General features: G+C 43.2%; 1 protein-coding gene across 1 annotated transcript; it reads left to right on the top strand.

Annotated features, from left to right (window-relative positions):
• The first annotated feature begins 13,789 nt into the window (after positions 1-13,789).
• LOC127346161 (L-type lectin-domain containing receptor kinase IX.1) lies at positions 13,790-19,311 on the top strand. The gene is made up of 4 exons (XM_071820183.1): positions 13,790-14,217; positions 14,657-15,134; positions 16,734-17,268; positions 18,323-19,311. Exons 1-4 carry the CDS (start codon positions 13,879-13,881, stop codon positions 19,092-19,094), a joined length of 2,124 nt encoding a protein of 707 aa, XP_071676284.1. The 5' UTR covers positions 13,790-13,878; the 3' UTR covers positions 19,095-19,311.
• The last annotated feature ends 668 nt before the right edge of the window (positions 19,312-19,979 follow it).

The following is a 19,979-nucleotide window of genomic DNA, read 5'->3' as shown; positions in this document are numbered from 1 at the left end:
GGTTCATCCTTGTGTTTGTTTCAAATAACCTTGCTAGCCTAAACCTTGTATCGAGAGGGAATACTTCTCATGCATCCAAAATCCTTGACCCAACCACTATGCCATTTGTGTCCACCATATCTACCTACTACATGGTATTTCTCCGCCATTCCAAAGTAAATTGCTTGAGTGCTACCTTTAAAATTTCCATCATTCACCTTTGCAATATATAGCTCATGGGACAAATAGCTTAAAAACTATTGTGGTATTGAATATGTACTTATGCACTTTATCTCTTATTAAGTTGCTTGTTGTGCGATAACCATGTTTCTGGGGACGCCATCAACTACTCTTTGTTGAATATCATGTGAGTTGCTATGCATGTCCGTCTTGTCTGAAGTAAGAGAGATCTACCACCTTAATGGTTGGAGCATACATATTGTTAGAGAAGAACATTGGGCCGCTAACTAAAGCCATGAATCATGGTGGAAGTTCCAGTTTTGGACATATATCCTCAATCTCATATGAGAACACTAATTGTTGCCACATGCTTATGCATTAAAGAGGAGTCCATTATCTGTTGTCCATGTTGTCCCGGTATGGATGTCTAAGTTGAGAATAATCAAAAGCGAGAAATCCAAAATGCGAGCTTTCTCCTTAGACCTTTTGTACAGGCGGCATGGAGGTACCCCATTGTGACACTTGGTTAAAACATGTGTATTGCGATGATCCAGTAGTCCAAGCTAATTAGGACAAGGTGCGGGCACTATTAGTATACTATGCATGAGGCTTGCAACTTGTAAGATATAATTTACATAACTCATATGCTTTATTACTACCGTTGACAAAATTGTTTCATGTTTTCAAAATAAAAGCTCTAGCACAAATATAGCAATCGATGCTTTCCTCGTTGAAGGACCTTTCTTTTACTTTTAATGTTGAGTCAGTTCACCTATTTCTCTCCACCTCAAGAAGCAAACACTTGTGTGAACTGTGCATTGATTCCTGCATACTTGCATATTGCACTTGTTATATTACTCTATGTTGACAATTATCCATGAGATATACATGTTATAAGTTGAAAGCAACCGCTGAAACTTAATCTTCCTTTGTGTTGCTTCAATACCTTTACTTTGATTTATTGCTTTATGAGTTAACTCTTATGCAAGACTTATTGATGCTTGTCTTGAAGTACTATTCATGAAAAGTCTTTGCTTTATGATTCAGTTGTTTACTCATGTCATTACCATTGTTTTGATCGCTGCATTCATTACATATGTTTACAATAGTATGATCAAGGTTATGATGGCATGTCACTCCAGAAATTATCTTTGTTATCGTTTACACCTGGACGAGCAGAACTAAGCTTGGGGATGCTGATACGTCTCCGACGTATCGATAATTTCTTATGTTCCATGCCACATTATTGATGATATCTACATGTTTTATGCACACTTTATGTCGTATTCGTGCATTTTCTGGAAATAACCTATTAACGAGATGCCGAAGAGCCAGTTGCTGTTTTCTGCTGTTTTTGGTTTCAGAAATCCTAGTAAAGAAATATTCTCGGAATTGGACGAAATCAACGCCCAGGGTCCTATTTTGCCACGAAGCTTCCAGAAGACCGAAGGAGAGTCGAAGTGGGGCCACGAGGTGGCCAGACACCAGGGCGGCGCGCCTGTGCCCTGGCCGCGCCGGCACTGTCGTCCTGGCCCTCGTGCCGCCTCTTTACCGCCCTTCCGCCTACAAATAGCCTTCGTCACGAAACCCCCGATCGAGAGCCACGATACGGAAAACCCTTGCGAGACGCCGCCGCCGCCAATCCCATCTCGGGGATTCGAGATCTCCTCCGGCACCCTGCCGGAGAGGGGATTCATCTCCCGGAGGACTCTTCACCGCCATGGTCGCCTCCGGAGTGATGAGTGAGTAGTTCACCCCTGGACTATGGGTCCATAGCAGTAGCTAGATGGTTGTCTTCTCCTCATTGTGCTTCATTGTTGGATCTTGTGAGCTGCCTAACATGATCAAGATCATCTATCTGTAATTCTATATGTTGTGTTTGTCGGGATCCGATGGATAGAGAATACTATGTTATGTTAATTATCAATCTATTACCTATGTGTTGTTTATGATCTTGCATGCTCTCCGTTATTAGTAGAGGCTCTGGCCAAGTTTTTGCTCTTAACTCCAAGAGGGAGTATTTATGCTCGATAGTGGGTTCATGCCTCCATTAAATGCAGGACGATGTGATGAAAGTTCTAAGGTTGTGGATGTGCTGTTGCCACTAGGGATAAAACATTGATGCTATGTCTAAGGATGTAGTTATTGATTACATTACGCACCATACTTAATGCAATTGTCTGTTGTTTTGCAACTTAATACTGGAAGGGGTTCGGATGATAACCTGAAGGTGGACTTTTTAGGCATAGATGCATGCTGGATAGCGGTCTATGTACTTTGTCGTAATGCCCAATTAAATCTCACTATATTTATCATGTCATGTATGTGCATTGTTATGCCCTCTCTATTTGTCAATTGCCTGACTGTAATTTGTTCACCCAACATGCTTTTATCTTATGGGAGAGACACCTCTAGTGAACTGTGGACCCCGGTCCTATTCTTTACATCACATACAATCTACTGCAATACTTGTTTTACTGTTTTCTGCAAACAATCATCTTCCACACAATACGGTTAATCCTTTGTTACAGCAAGCCGGTGAGATTGACAACCTCACTGTTTCGTTGGGGCAAAGTACTTTGGTTGTGTTGTGCAGGTTCCACGTTGGCGCCGGAATCCCTGGTGTTGCACCGCATTACATTCCGCCACCATCAACCTTCATGGTGCTTCTTGACTCCTACTGGTTCGATTAAACCTTGGTTTCTTACTGAGGGAAAACTTACTGCTGTGCGCATCGCACCTTCCTCTTGGGGTTCCCAACGAACGTGTCAATTATACGCGCATCAGTGGGTTCATGCCTCCATTGAATCTGGGACAGTGACAGAAAGTTCTAAGGTTGTGGATGTGTTGTTGCCACTAGGGATAAAACATCAATGCTTTGTCTAAGGATATTTGTGTTGATTACATTACGCACCATACTTAATGCAATTGTCTGTTGTTTGCAACTTAATACTGGAAGGGGTGCGGATGCTAACCCGAAGGTGGAATTTTTAGGCATAGATGCATGCTAGATAGCGGTCTATGTACTTTGTCGTAATGCCCTGATTAAATCTCATAGTAGTCATCGTGATATGTATGTGCATTGTTATGCCCTCTCTATTTGTCAATTGCCCAACTGTAATTTGTTCACCCAACATGCTATTTATCTTATGGGAGAGACACCACTAGTGAACTGTGGACCCCGGTCCATTCTTTTACATCTGAAATACAATCTACTGCAAACTCTGTTCTTTACTGTTCTTCGCAAACAAACATCATCTTCCACACCATACATTTAATCCTTTGTTTACAGCAAGCCGGTGAGATTGACAACCTCACTGTTAAGTTGGGGCAAAGTATTGTGATTGTGTTGTGCAGGTTCCACATTGGCACCGGAATCCCTGGTGTTGCGCCGCACTACACTCCGTCACCAACAACCTTCACGTGTTCCTTGACTCCTACTGGTTCGATAACCTCGGTTTCTTACTGAGGGAAAACTTGTTGCTGTACGCATCACACCTTCCTCTTGGGGTTCCCAACAGACGTGTGTCAACTACACGCCAGCAAGATATTTTTCTGGCGCCGTTGCCGGGGAGATCAAGACACGCTGCAAGGGGAGTCTCCCACTTCCAATCTCTTTACTTTGTTTTTGTCTTGCTTTACTTTATTTTATTTACTGCTTTGTTTGCTTCTTATATCAAAAACACACAAAAAATTAGTTACTTGCATTTACTTTATTTAGTTTGCTTTATTTACTACTGCTAAAATGAATACTCCTGAGAATACTAAGTAGTGTGATTTCCCTAGTTAGGCTTAATGGAAAACAACAAAAATATTAGAGATCTTTATAGTATTTATCTTGAGTTAGGACATGAGGTGTTTGAAGAGAAAATTAAAAAACCTATGGAACTTTATATGCATGCTAATGGCAATGTTATTAGTCTTTGAACACCATTGTTGCTAATGCTATGGAAAATTCTAAGCTTGGGGAAGCTGGTTTTGAGGAGCATGATATTTTTAGTCCCCCAAGCATGGAGGAGAAAATTTACTTTGATGATACTTTACCTCTTATATATGATGATTACAATGATGACTATCATATTTTCAGTCCACCTACTATTGAGGAGAAAATGAATTATGATTACAATATACCTCCTATATATGATGATTATGGTGATGAGAATAATAATGATAGCTATCTTATTGAATTTGCTCCCACTACAATTAATGGTAATGACTACGCTTATGTGGAGAGTAATAATTTTATGCATGTAGCTCATGATAAGAATATTTCATGTGATATTTATATTGTAGATTTCATCAATGATGCTACTGAAAGTTATTATGAGAGAGGGAAACATGGTTATATGCATCTTAATAATATTAAGTTTCCCCTCTTTATGTTGAGAATCTTGAAGTTGCACTTGTGTTGCCTTTCTATGCTTGTTGTTTTGTGCTTTCAGCACTTGTTTCCTTACAAGATTCCTTTTCATAGGAAGTGGGTTAGACTTAAAAGTGTTTCTTATTTTTTTTGATGCTCTCTTTTGCTTCAACTCTTATTTCTTGCGCGAGCATCATTAAAATTACTGAGCCCATCTTAATGGCTATAAAGAAAGCACTTCTTGGGAGATAACCCATGTATGTTTTTATTACTGTTTTGTTGAGTCTTGGAAGTTGTTAATACTGTAGCAACCTCTCCTTATCTTTACTTTATTGCATTGTTGTGCCAAGTAGAGTCTTTGATAGTAATGTTGATACTAGATTTGGATTACTGCGCAGAAACAGATTTCTTACTGTCACAAAATTGAGCAGCCTCATCTATAGGCAACTCAGAAAATTCTGCCAATTTACGTGCGTGATCCTCAGATATGTATGCAACTTTCATTCAATTTGAGCTTTTTCATCTGAGCAAGTTAAGTGCCCCAGAAAAATTCGTCTTTACGGACTGTTCTGTTTTGACAGATTCTGCCTTTTATTTCGCATTGCCTGTTTTGCTATGTTTGATGGATTTCTTTGTTCCATTAACTTTCAGTAGCTTTGTGCAATGTCCAGAAGTGTTAAGAATGATTATGTCACCTCTGAATATATGAATTGTCAATTATGCACTAACCCTCTAATGAGTTTGTTTTGAGTTTGGTGTGGAGGAAGTTTTCAAGGATCAAGAGAGGAGGATGATACAATATGATCAAGAAGAGTGAAAAGTCTAAGCTTGGGGATGCCCCCGTGGTTCATCCCTGCATATTTCAAGAAGACTCAAGCATCTAAGCTTGGGGATGCCCAAGGCATCCCCTTCTTCATTGACAACTTATCAGGTCACCTCTAGTGAAACTATATTTTTATTCAGTCACATCTTATGTGCTTTACTTGGAGCATCTGTTTGTTTTTATTTTTATTTTTGTTTGAATAAACTCGTATCCTAGCATTCTTTGTATGGGAGAAAGACACGCTCCGCTGTTGCATATGAACACATGTGTTCTTAGCATTAATTTTAATGTTCATGGCGAAGGTTGAAACTGCTTCGTTCATTGTTATATGGTTGGAAACAGAAAATGTTTCATGTGGTAATTGGTATAATGTCTTGAATAATTTGATACTTGGCAATTGTTGTGCTTATATAGATCATGTTTAAGCTCTTGCATCATGTACTTTGCACCTATTAATGAAGAACTACATAGAGCTTGTTACAATTTGGTTTGCATGATTGGTCTCTCTGAGTCTAGATATTTTCTGGTTAAGGTGTTTGAACAACAAGGAAGACAGTGTAGAGTCTTATAATGCTTGCAATATGTTCTTATGTAAGTTTTGTTGTACCGGTTTATACTTGAGTTTGCTTCAAACAACCTTGCTAGCCTAAGCCTTGTATTGAGAGGGATTACTTCTCGTGCATCCAAATCCTTGAGCCAAAACTATGTCATTTGTGTCCACCATACCTACCTACTACATGGTATTTCTCTGCCATTCCAAAGTACATTACTTGAGTGCTACCTTTAAAATTTCATTCTTTGTCTTTGCAATATATAGCTCAAGGGAAAATAGCCTTAAAAACTATTGTGGTAAAGAATATGTAGCTTATGTATCTTATTTCTTATAAGTTGCTTGTTGAGCGGTAACCATGTTTCTGGGGATGCCATCAACTTTTACACCTTTGTTGAATATCATGTGAGTTGATATGCATGTTCGTCTTGTCTGAAGTAAGGGCGATTTTCATGATCAAATGGTTTGAGTATGCATATTGTTAGAGAAGAACATTGGGCCGCTAACTAAAGCCATGAATCATGGTGGAAGTTTCAGTTTGGACACTAATCCTCAATCTCTTACGAGAATATTATCTATTGTTGAATGCTTAAGCATTAAAAGAGGAGTCCATTATCTGTTGTCTATGTTGTCCCGGTATGGATGTCTAAGTTGAGAATAATCAAAAGCGAGAAATCCAATGCGAACTTTCTCCTTAGACCTTTGTACAGGCGGCATAGAGGTACCCCTTTGTGACACTTGGTTGAAACATATGTTATGCAATGATAATCCGTGTTAATCCAAGCTAATTAGGACAAGGTGCGAGCACTATTGGTATTCTATGCATGGGGCTTGCAACTTATAGGATGTCTTATACATAACACATATGAATTATTACTACCGTTGACAAAATTGTTTCTATGTTTTCAAAATGAAAAGCTCTAGCACAAAAATAGTAATCCATGCTTCCCTCTGTGAAGGGCCATTCTTTTACTTTATGTTGAGTCAGTTTACCTACTTCTTTCTATCTTAGAAGCAAACACTTGTGTCAACTGTGTGCATTGATTCTTACATGTTTACCTATTGCACTTGTTATATTGCTTTATGTTGACAATTATCCATGAGATATACATGTTGAAGTTGAAAGCAACCGCTGAAACTTATATCTTCCTTTGTGTTGCTTCAAAGCTTTATACTAAGAATTTATTGCTTTATGAGTTAACTCTTATGCAAGTCTTATTGATGCTTGTCTTGAAAGTACTATTCATGAAAAGTCTTTGCTATATGATTCAGTTGTTTAATCATTGTCTTTACCATTGCTTCGAATCACTGCATTCATCTCATATGCTTTACAATAGTATTGATCAAGATTATGATAGCATGTCACTTCAGAAATTATCATTGTTATCGTTTACCTACACGAGGGCGAGTAGGAACTAAGCTTGGGGATGCTTGATACGTCTCAAACGTATCTATAATTTCTTATGTTCCATGCTAGTTTTATGACAATACTCACATGTTTTATACATACTTTACATCATTTATATGCATTTTCCGGCACTAACCTATTAACGAGATGCCGAAGAGCCAGTTGTTGTTTTCTGCTGTTTTTGGTTTCAGAAATCCTACAAAGGAAATATTCTCGGAATTGGACGAAATCAACGCCCAGGGTCTTATTTTTCCACGAAGCTTCCAGAAGACCGAAGGGGATACGAAGTGGGGCCACGAGGTGGCCAGACCATAGGCCGGCGCGGCCAGCATGGGGCCCGCGCCGCCCTATGGTGTGGGCCCCTCGCGCCGCCTCCAACCCTACCCTTCCTCCTACTTATAGCCGTCGTCGCGAAAACCCCTGTACCGAGAGCCACGATACGGAAAACCTTCCAGAGACACCGCCGCCGCCAATCCCATCTCGGGGGATTCAGGAGATCGCCTCCGGCACCCTGCCGGAGAGGGGAATCATCTCCCGGAGGACTCTTCATCACCATGATCGCCTCCGGATTGATGTGTGAGTAGTTCACCCCTGGACTATGGGTCCATAGCAGTAGCTAGATGGTTGTCTTCTCCTCATTGTGCTATCATGTTAGATCTTGTGAGCTTCCTATCATGATCAAGATCATCTATTTGTAATGCTACATGTTGTGTTTGTTGGGATCCGATGAATATGGAATACTATGTCAAGTTGATTATCAATCATATATGTGTTGTTTATGTTCTTGCATGCTCTCCGTTGCTAGTAGAGGCTCTGGCCAAGTTGATACTTGTAACTCCAAGAGGGAGTATTTATGCTCGATAGTGGGTTCATGCCTCCATTGAATCTGGGACAGTGACAGAAAGTTCTAAGGTTGTGGATGTGTTGTTGCCACTAGGGATAAAACATCAATGCTTTGTCTAAGGATATTTGTGTTGATTACATTACGCACCATACTTAATGCAATTGTCTGTTGTTTGCAACTTAATACTGGAAGGGGTGCGGATGCTAACCCGAAGGTGGACTTTTTAGGCATAGATGCATGCTGGATAGCAGTCTATGTACTTTGTCGTAATGCCCTGATTAAATCTCATAGTAGTCATCGTGATATGTATGTGCATTGTTATGCCCTCTCTATTTGTCAGTTGCCCAACTGTAATTTGTTCACCAACCATGCTATTTACATCTGAAATACAATCTACTGCAAACTCTATTCTTTACTGTTCTTCGCAAACAAACATCATCTTCCACACCATACATTTAATCCTTTGTTTACAGCAAGCCGGTGAGATTGACAACCTCACTGTTAAGTTGGGGCAAAGTATTGTGATTGTGTTGTGCAGGTTCCACATTGGCGCCGGAATCCCTGGTGTTGCGCCGCACTACACTCCGTCACCAACAACCTTCACGTGTTCCTTGACTCCTACTGGTTCGATAACCTCGGTTTCTTACTGAGGGAAAACTTGCTGCTGTACGCATCACACCTTCCTCTTGGGGTTCCCAACAGACGTGTGTCAACTACACGCCAGCACCTTTCCTCTTACATTGCAACATGTGACTTGTCCCTCTTATTACACGTAACTAATGCACACAACAAATTTGAAATGTTCTTGTAGGGCCGTGAGAGAAACGTTGATATGATAGATGAGTTGAAATGTGTTTCCTAAGGTTGTAGCCGTGAGGTGACCAAGTATGAGAAGTATGATGTGAATGAGTTTCGCTTCCATATAGAGACGCACCAGAAGGGCCAGGCGAATCCCAAAACGATAAATACTGGGGTCTTCACCAAAGAAGCCAATAACTTTGATTACTACGGAAGGTTACAGAGTGTATACGAGTTGACATACAATCGTACGAACGTGCAACTCAATATCGTCGTGTTCAAGTGTCATTGGTTCGACCCAATAGGTGGACAGAGAAGTGATAAGTCCATTGGGTTAGTTGAAGTTAAGCCTTCAACCACCTATAGCGGAGCCGATGTCTTTGTTGTGGCTCACCAAGCCAAGCAAATTTATTATTTGCCCTACCCATGCCAGAAAGCGGAACTCAAGGGTTGGGAAGTCGTCTTCCAGGTATCGCCACATGGTAACCTACCGGTTCCCTCTGAGGATGATTACAACAACATTGACCCCGTGACATACGAGGGGATTTTCTATCAAGAGGAATAGGATTTCGGGGAATATATTTTAGAACCACCCTCCGCTTCTGGCGACGTGGCTCCTGAGTTCTTCCTAGAGGGTCCGTCTAGTGGGGAGGTGGAGATGGAGACGGAGTCTACACACGAGTCAGACTCTAGGGCTGAGTTGGAGGTGATGGAGGGTGGGGGTGCGCCGAAGCCCTTGAAGATTCGTGGAGAAGCTAGAGTCCCCGAGGCGAGGAAGGAGCCTAAGACCCATGATGACAAGGCCCTTATCATTCCTTCGAGCGATGAGTAAGTGTACTACTTCAGAAATTTCGAACATGTATTTTTCATCTTGGGCATAATAAACAATTTGGCATTTGTACTAATGTGTGATTTATTTGCAGCTACTGGACATGGGAGGTCAAGCCCGCCCGCCAGCCTAACAGCTTGCTTGGGGCTCTGATTAAGAAGTTCTGGCCGGGCAGATACACTCCCCTTAGCATGGTCCCCGGTGGCGAGACGAGGCTAGCCACTACTTGGACGGACTATGAGGATGCCCCTGCCGTAGGCTTCGCGACAGCTGCTGAGGCTGTGACCACCAAGTTCTGGGTAAGGCATATATTTCTCAAGCACCGTTCATAGTTGATGACCCTAATGTGCTAACTCATGACTTTCACAACTGATTTATGCATGATTGAAGTGCTTCTATCGTGTGGACCCGGAGCATGATACGCAGGCGCGTCCCACTTTGCGTGGCGCTTGCGAGAGGTTGACACCGCAGCAGTGGTACAACCAAAAGGTCACCTGCGCTAGTGCCTTCTAGGCTAACAAGGGTAAGAGGGTCAAGAAGGAGTACTATGTCGGTAACCAGCCTACGGAGGAATGGGCAATGACCATTGAGGAGTACATGTCGGTGAGTAAAATGTCAATGAGATTCTACATTGCTGCTAAGTTTTCATTGGATTATCTTTAGTTGAGTATTGCGCTTTCAGGTTTGTCCCGAGTGGGCCGAGCAGCATAGGGAGGCATGGGAGGAGCTGATTAGGGCGAGGTGGCTCAGGGAGGACGAGGAGTTTGCAGCCGTGTCGAGGCGGAACATGGAGAACCGAGGCACCAGTGGCACACACTGCGTGGGAAGTCGCGACTACACCCGCTTCAAGGGGAAAAAGGTATGTATATACATGGAACGACCTTCTTTCATTTCCCGTCATGTTACATTTGTGAGACGCATAACTTTTCTTTTCGCGATGCAGATGGCCGAGGCACCACCTGGGGTGGTGCTTCATGATGCCCAGATATATGACATGATGCGGACGAAGCAGAAGCCCAATCCCGCATTGCCTCAGCCACAGTACTACGGCAATGCCAAGGCCGCCAAGGAGGACTACTGCGACATGGTGTTGTCTCGTCACCCGGAGGTGGATGACCCCTTGAGCATGCCGATCGACGAGGAGTCGTTGGTCCTGTCGGGGCGCGGGCGTCCGCATGGCCGTTTCCCCTTTCTGAATAAGGCGGTCAAGCCTACCCCAACCACGAGCTACACGCACCCGCCTACGATGTAAGTTTTCCTCTTTTTCATCCTCTTTCTGGTTTTCCTTCCTACATGATTAAGTGTTGATGAGATTCATTGTTCCTGAAATTGTAGCCTGAGTTCGAGGCGGCCTTCGAAGCCTGTAATGAAGCGTATCAGCAGGCCGTTGCGCAGTTGAGTAGGCAGAATACGGCCTACATGGCGCATATAGGAGTAAGTTTGAATCTTTCTTCTCGCAAGTAGATGACAAGTCTCAGTTTGATGCTTTATTTCTGCAAAGCCTGACTTGTAACCTATCTTGCAGGCACTGATGACTGCTTTGTCTAGTGGTACACCGCCACTGGACCCCGTTCCCATGGCGGGGGACATGCCTATCATGCCATCGAGGGCAACTTTTGCTGTGACTTACTACGGATCCACACCGGAGGTAAGTTCTTTGCCAAATCGGTAGTTACCACTTTCCTTTGCCTCGCAAGTTGCTAACATGTAGGGAACACGTAGGGAACGGGATGCTCCGGGAACCAGCCTCGCCGGGTGGGCGCGAGGTCACACCGGTTCATGAAGGTGGTCGGTCTCCTGGGCGTTCTGCTGGTGCCTCTCCGTCGACTACTCCTGGGACTACTCCCGGTGCCTCTCCGTCGACTTCTCCTGGGTGGGTGGTTCTTCTGCAGCTTCTACCGGAGCGCAACCCCGGGCTGCTCGTTTCGCCAACGATAAGGGCGGACACACCCCGCCCGGGTCCTTCCTTCGCTAGTCGGCGCCGGGCTTCTTGCTTGCTACCTACTACTATGTATTTGGATGACATGGCACTGTCCGCTCTCCTCTTGTATGCTACTATGTGCACCATGTATGCTACTATGTGAATTATATGCTATTTTGGTGAATTATGGCGAATTTGGTCGATTTTGGATGAATTTGGATGAATTGGACCTGCTGAATTGAATTGCAATTGAATTGGAACAGGATTTTGGCTGAAACAGCAAAAAAAAATATGGAAGGCCTACGCCGAGGGCAATGCCGTCAGCATAGACCCTGGCATAGATCATATGGTCAGGTCTATGCCGAGGGGGTTGCCCTCGGCGTAGACCGTGTGCTAGTCGCGCGCCACGTAGCCTCCAGGGTAGATGCATATGCCGAGGGGGTTACCCTCGGCGCAGAGGCCCAACTGGCGGCGCCACGACGCGCCACGTCGCTCACCCGCGAGGAGGCCGCCTGCATGCCCCATGAATATGCCGAGGGCAATGCCGTCGGCTTCTAACGACGCTCCGTTAACGTCGACGCCTCCGCCGTGTCTCTACGCCGACGGCATCAACGTCGAGGGTCTTCTGCGCCGTCGGCATAGAGCGAGGACGCCGACGGCCACTGCTACGCCGAGGGCACACCGGTCTACACCGAGGGACCTGGACGCCGACGAGGTACGCCGAGGGTTGCCGTCGGCGTAGCCTACGCCGAGGACCAGGCGTGGCTACGCCGAGGGCTGCCGGCCGTCGGCGTCTAGCTTCATTCCTGTAGTGGACATGCACAGCCCACAGACGTCAACACATAAGTAGTTGATCCGAAAAGGCCGAACGGTATCTTACCTGAGCAAATAAATAGGAGTCGTTGTTGAGATAAATAAATAGAAGTTGTTCAGATAAATGTGGAGTTTATATTACACACGGCACAATCAACTCTTAACCTGAACGGCGGACTTCTGGTTAACCGGTTGTATTTCCATCGCTAACGTGAGGCTTATATATTTTTTATCTGAGGCGTTCGTTTCTATTGCACAATCTTTGATTAATCTTTCTATTGCACAATCTTTGATTAATCTAAGCCATTCATTGTATCTAAGCCATTCATTATTTGTTGTTTTAATAATATAATAGATAGATAGATAGATAGATAGATAGATAGATAGATAGATAGATATTTCTTTTTTAGAAATACCGGTCAGCTAAAATAGCTCACACTTGAAATATCGGTCAGCTAAAATAAGTATATAGCTCACACTTGAAATACCGGTCAGCTAAAATAAGTATATAGCTCACACTTGAAATACCGGTTAGCCCACGGATTTTACACGGAATCCAAGCAGGCCCTTAACAACCTTTTTTTTTGAGAGTTTATCTGGATTCAAGACATGTCCTCCCCGTCGCTGTCGTCACTAGTCCCTGCAACTGAATTGTCTGGCTTGATCTGAAAGGAGAAGGTGGGGGTGAAACTGCCCGGTGCATCTGAGCTCTGAGACGTCCAGACGAGAAGTTCAGGTAGGACGAACGAGACGCAGCTTGCGGGTCACGGTGGATAAACAGTCTGGTCAATATGCATGATTGATTCGATGGTGCAGGTAAAAATGAGGAGCATTCTGTAGTGTAGAGTTTGGAAGAAATGACCCCAATGCGTTGATCTCGAACGACTCAGCCGCCGTCAACAGAACTTCTCCACCGTATCCAACTAGAGTATCCATGGTGGAGCCCTGGTAGAGTCAGCTAGTCATGTCCAAGGAGGATAGTCTTCTTTGAAAAGACGTGACACGAATTCTATTAGTCTAGCTCACTTGTCGTGTTTTTGCCACCACCGGAACATACGTCTTACTGAACACGCGGCCATGACCAACTGTCCATGTCCCTTTTGCCACGAAAGCAGGGCAGTGGTTTAGTACCAATCGAGGTCTATCAGGATCATATTTACTGCCACCTGAATTATTGCCGATCAGCCACTGCTGAAAATGTCGAATTGCAATTCAAAAAGGAAGTTGTTCTCCAATTGACGCAGCCCTTTGGATCTGTTTTTCCACGCAAATTCTTTTTCGGCACGTTCGTAGAACCTCGTGCAGTCGTGCGCATATATATATAGCTTAGACACTACAATGTGCACCTCCACGACCTTGCAAATATAAATTTCATGGCCATGGTGATGAAGAGAGCCAGCAAGTGCCTTGTCCTCCTCGGCTTCCCCTACTCGATCTTACTCATATCTAGCTGCCTTTCTCATGGCACCTCGCTTAGCTTCAATTACAACTTCTCCGATCCCAACGTCCTCGCCGCTGCCAACCTCAAGTACTTCAACGACTCTGTCCCCGCCATCGACCGGATCGACCTGACCAACTCCTCCAGAAGCTGGAGCACCGGCCGGGTAGCCCACGGGCAGCCGGTGAATCTCTGGGATGACAGCACCGGCAGGGTCGCCAGCTTCACCACCAACTTCACCTTCCTCGTCAAGCCCGTCAACAGCAGCAGTCCGGCAAGTAGAAATTTTATGATGCATGGACAGCGTTTTAGTACCAGTCCTTTTTGTATTTCTAATTTCGATGCAGAAATGTTATTTTTTTTAAGTCGATCAAGTTGTGCATTACTCCGTATAAGATAGAGCATCGATGCACAAAAGAAAAGCAAATATTTGTTTGGGTGAAGAAATATGCAGTTTTTTTGATGGTGAACGGCAGGAGCTCTGCCTTTGCATTATAGAAGAGGGAAATTGATCAAGTTAATAACGAAAATCGGACCCAAAAACCATACAACGTGCGCGGTTAAATCAAGGAAACCGAAATATGCAGTTGCTCGATTTAACATTCATACAAATGTTCCTTGTGCCTTTACAAATTAGGTTTAACCATCTTGTTTGTGGTAGACGGAAAAATCAGCGAACGAGAATAATTGAAGGGTTGTTGCTTTCCCTACAGGGAGGTGATGGAATGGCATTCTTTGTGGAGCCCTACCCATCAACTATGCCGATGGACGCAACCGGGGGCTTCCTCGCGCTTTTCAACAACCGTGACAATAAGGGAAACGCATTCCCGCCTACGCTCGGCGTGGAATTTGATGCATTCCATAACGAATGGGATCCTAATGGTACCAACAACCACCTTGGCATTAACGTCAACGACATTAGATCAAAAGAGTACACACCATTGCCAGATGGGAGCTTCAACGGGACCATGTCAGTATCTATCAAGTACGACGCCAAAGCAACCACGCTCTCAGCCACCTTGCAGTTCATCGACCCACCGGGTGAGACTGCACACATCCTTAGCGCAAATATCGACCTTCGGGCTGAGGTCGGTCTGCCGCAAAATGTGTCAATCGGATTCTCGGCGGCGATCGGGGACCTCGTCGAGGAGCATCGGATTCTTTCTTGGTCGTTCAATTCCACTCTGACCGGTAAGTAGCTTCACGTGTTTATAGCTATCTTCAAATTCTTTACCATATCTATGCACGAACAAATACTCGCTCTGTTCCAAAATTATTGTTATGGTTTGAACTAAAACCGACAAGAATTATGGAACCCAGGGAGTATATCCTTATTTCTTACCCTATGGTTATAATGGCTTTCCTTATGTGAAGCGTAGTATCATAAATTTTAATTTTTTTATATAATGGTTAATGAAAATATAAGTACTGACAAAATCTGATAACTTGAATAATTAATACACATAAAAATATCGTACATGTGTATGCAGCTTTTGGTATACTAGAATATCACTATGTGCGTTGTTGCGAAAATTGCCGGAATTATATGTGACCGAGCAATAATGTTGATGTTGCAGAGAATGGAATCGATAAGCTAATGAAACTTTAGAGGCACGTCTAGTCGTCTAATCAAAATATAGTTATTTTAATCATGTCATGTTAATCACAATTGAAAACAAAGTAAAACACGTAGAGCTCTTATTGTTCAACAAAAATGCAAACATTTTGTGCGTACTATGACTAAATTTTACCAAATGAATTTTAGTTGTTAACATAATTATATTGAAAATATATAAAAAGTAAATAGTATATTTGTTCACCGTGTGATGCTTAAATTTTGTATACTAAACTTGGTTTAGTGGTTTTTTACTTGCATATCGATCTAAACGCAAATATCTACTTTTTGCATGGATATGTGCAGACATATGACTCATGGTTTCCTAAAAAAAGAGTACATATGGCAATGAATGTGAAATATGTAAGAATAATAATTGGATCTCTATAGAGAAATAACCTATAAATGTATATAATCTGGAAAATAATTTTTTACCTAATTTGGAAAAGAATGGACCACTCAGATTTTAATGATGATGTTGAAGCACGCATGCACACACAGTTATTCCATGACTTCCACTGGATAATGGTGTCTCTCGAATGAGCTCTAAATTCGAGAACGTTGTTTACATCCTAAAAGTTGTTAACATTTTTTTCTTTAACATGTATGCAAAGTTTCATGAATAAAAGACTATTGTCTCCTAGACAAGAAACAAAATTTGCATTGTCAAATGAGCTTTTGGAGCACCAAATATTTTTTACACTGGTCACAAAAGACCTTTTTTCCAAAAAAAAAAGTAAGAATTATGTGCGAACATAAGATATGGAAATGTACACGCATTAATTTTTCCATACTTTTTTATATTTGGAATGCCTTTCTTTCGAGGGGAGCATACGCTACCGGGCTGCACTTTGAATGCTCACAATACGAGAGAGTGAAGGATTGACGTGAGAAGTAGTCCTGATGAATTGTCTCTCGGGCCTCACAAGCCAAAGGGAGCAGGGGCAGATCTATGTTGAAGCAAAAGCGGACCATGACCCGGCATGAAAGCTAAAATAGGCCATCAAAGAAAAAAAGATGGGTTTTTCTTTGGGCTGGCCTGCCCAACATTTTTTGCCAAGATCCGCTAGTGAAAGGGAGTACATAATTTTCTAGGGAGATATTTGTATTGGTTTATTATTGGAAGTTTACTGTGCATCACATTGAGATTACTTACTCCGTATCCATATTGGCAGATGTCACATATCCAAAGACAAAAAACATACGTCTCATAGCCGGGCTAGTCTCCGCTAGCATCTTCCTATTGGTCACCATAGCCGCATGGTTCAGTTATCGCCAATACCTGGGAAAGAAGGGTATACGCAGGCAAGAAGCTTCGGTTGCAGTCCCTCTCGACCAAGATATGGACAAGGAGTTCGCGGGCAATGGGCCTCGGAGATTCAGTTACAACGAGCTATCACGGGCGACACAAGGATTCTCGGACAAGGAGAAGCTCGGCGAAGGTGGGTTTGGGGCAGTCTACCGAGGTTTGTTACACGACCAGGGACTCCATGTGGCCATCAAGCGGGTCTCCAAGACATCCAACCAAGGAAGGAGGGAGTACATTGCGGAGGTTACCACCATCGGCCGGCTGAGGCATCGCAACCTTGTCCAACTCATCGGTTGGTGCCACAAGGCCGAGGAGCTCCTACTCGTCTATGAGCTCATGCAAAATGGCAGCCTCAACGACCATCTCTACGATTCCAAGAAAATGCTAACATGGCAAGTCAGGTACACAGTATGATCAAATTGAGCATTTGCATCTTAGGCGAATTGTTTTTTTAAGTTGAATATTTCGAACGGCATTTATAAATTATGTGCTACTCTAAATTTTATGTGCAACCTAAAGCTGCACGAATGTTCGTGTACAAGTGTATGGTTCATGAATTGCAACCCATCAAAAGTGATATGTTTTGAGAGACGTATCAATCTTACAGAAGAAGAGGTCAAATAAGGGGAAATCCATTTTGGCTCATAGGTATAGATGCACCTATTGCTGAAAAAACATATTTTAAAATGTCTAAAAAATCACAAGAAAAATTTAGGGCGTACTTCCACACATTCTATGCCTGCACGCAAAGTGTCGTGAAAAAATATTATTTTTTGTGGCACGTGTAAGAAAGGACAATTTCTGGTGCTCCAAAAAAGTTTTTTACGAGACATTTGTTTGTCTTTTTTACATAGGCCATATAAAAAAAAATTCTGCAAATTTTTTTTGAGTTAATATAGGATATCCGGATACACACTGAGAAACCTTTTTTTGAATTTTTTACCATTTTAAAATAAATTTAAAATTTATATTTCCTAATAGGTGTATCTACACCTCTGAGCCGAAACGCCATGTCCATAAATAAGAACCTATAAAAAATCGTCTATGGCAGATAGGTCACAACTCACAACCAGCAAACACCACACTTTCAATAGTGGCCCAACAATTAGCAACCATTCTAGATACAACCACAAAGCCGCGGAAATTCAATTTTATACATGATGCAGCATACACAATTTCAAGACCAAACTTCCGTTGAGAGCTCAAGAAACAAACATGGCAAAATAAAAATGAAAAATTAGGCTGATGAACAGTGCCAACAATTTTGAATTGTCCACTGACACAACTCACCGATTTGATTGATCTTTTTTTGTTTCTTCGTGTATGGATGGAGTCTTTAAATGAAACTCAAGATTTTTTATAACATTTTGGTCGTAGTATATCTAGACGAGTCACTATCGAACATATCTTGTGTCACGTAATTTGCTTTTGACATTTGCCTGCTGAAATGCATAGGTACAAGATCATTGTTGGCATGGGCTCTGCGCTGATGTACCTGCACCAGGAGTGGGAGCAGTGTGTGGTGCACAGGGACATCAAGCCGAGCAACGTGATGCTCGACTCGTCGTTCAACGCTAAGCTGGGGGACTTTGGTCTCGCGCGCCTCGTCGACCATAGCCGCGGCGGATACACGACGATGATTGCCGGCACCAAGGGATACATGGACCCGGAGTCCGTGATGTCCGGCCGGGCCAGCGCCGAGACCGACGTGTATAGCTTCGGGGTCGTCCTCCTCGAGGTCGCCTGCGGCCGGAGGCCCGTCGTCCCGGAGCTGCATGACGAGAACAGGGTCGTGCTTGTCGACTGGGTTCGTGACCTGTACCGGACGGGCACTCTGCTCGACGCTGCGGACGCCCGGCTCGACGGCGACTTCGACGCGCCGGAGATGGAGCGCACGCTGGTCGTGGGCCTCTGGTGTGTGCACTCGGACTACGGCTTCCGGCCGTCCATTCGGCAAGCCATGAGCGTGCTCCAGTTCGAGGCGCCGCCACCGGATCTCCCTCCGGTAACGATGTACGCGCCGCCACGCGGAGGGTACGGGTCGAGCTACATGTCGTCAACTGTTGGTACTTCCAGCACCGGCGGACGCTCGTCGACAAGTGACCAGACGACGAACAACCGTTCTTTTGCAACTGCCGACGCTACGAGCAGCACGGGGCCGATAGCGTCCACGACGAGCCAGAACACCGGCACGACTGAGCATGTTCAGTCCACACACTCTTCCTAGGAGTTCCGGCACAATTGTGTATTGATGTATTAATAAATTATTATACGGCTAATTAAGATATAGTTACTAGTTGTATATAGTTAGTTTAATTTGCAGTTACAAGTTACGATCTAGTTACGGGTTATATCAGGTTAAATTTATATAATGTACACGGTGTTACTAGTATAATTTGCTTATAAGTAGCTAAATCCTTCTAAATTTTGTGCCCTCTTTAAGATTAAGCATCACTAAATTATTGTGTTCGTTTGAACCTATGTGATTTGTTTATATTATGCATTTCTAGAAAATGTGCGTACTTATGCATTTCAGGATTATTGTTCATGTGCTTTGTTTATATTGTTGATCATGCGCTGCATACCGATGAATTTCTAGAAGTTTTGCTTACTTAATTATGCATTTCTAGATTATTTTTCATGTTCTCTATCTAGACTATGTGATTTTCTTAGATTATTGATCATGTGTCACTTACTTACGCGTTTCTAGATTATTTCTCTATTTAGTTATTAATTCCTTTTTTTGGGTGATTTCCATTGCTTTTCGTATTCTTTGGGGCGTGGAAGATGGAGGAGTCGGTGGAGATGCAACAAGGAGCATGACGGATGAGTTCAGCTGGTCTCCATTATCGATGCAGTGTAGTTGGCAGCAACAATTTTTTCGCTTTATGCAATTCACATCAGAAACAGTTGTTTCCGATTAATAGTTATGAACGTCACCAATCGAAACGACTGTATTTTGCTGCTACCGTTTTCCATGTATCCACATGTTCAACGGCGTGTGAACCTTCTGGTTTGAGGTTTCCACATTATTGTAGAAATGCCATGACGTTCCTCTATAAGTCTGCTCATTAAGCATTTCTATTTTTTTTCTATTGGAAGAGAGATTCCG

This window comes from Lolium perenne, chromosome 5, assembly GCF_019359855.2.
Source record: "Lolium perenne isolate Kyuss_39 chromosome 5, Kyuss_2.0, whole genome shotgun sequence".
Taxonomy (NCBI): Eukaryota; Viridiplantae; Streptophyta; class Magnoliopsida; order Poales; family Poaceae; genus Lolium; species Lolium perenne.
Note: the sequence above shows the minus strand (reverse complement) of the source record. Positions and strands in the feature narration are given on the sequence as shown.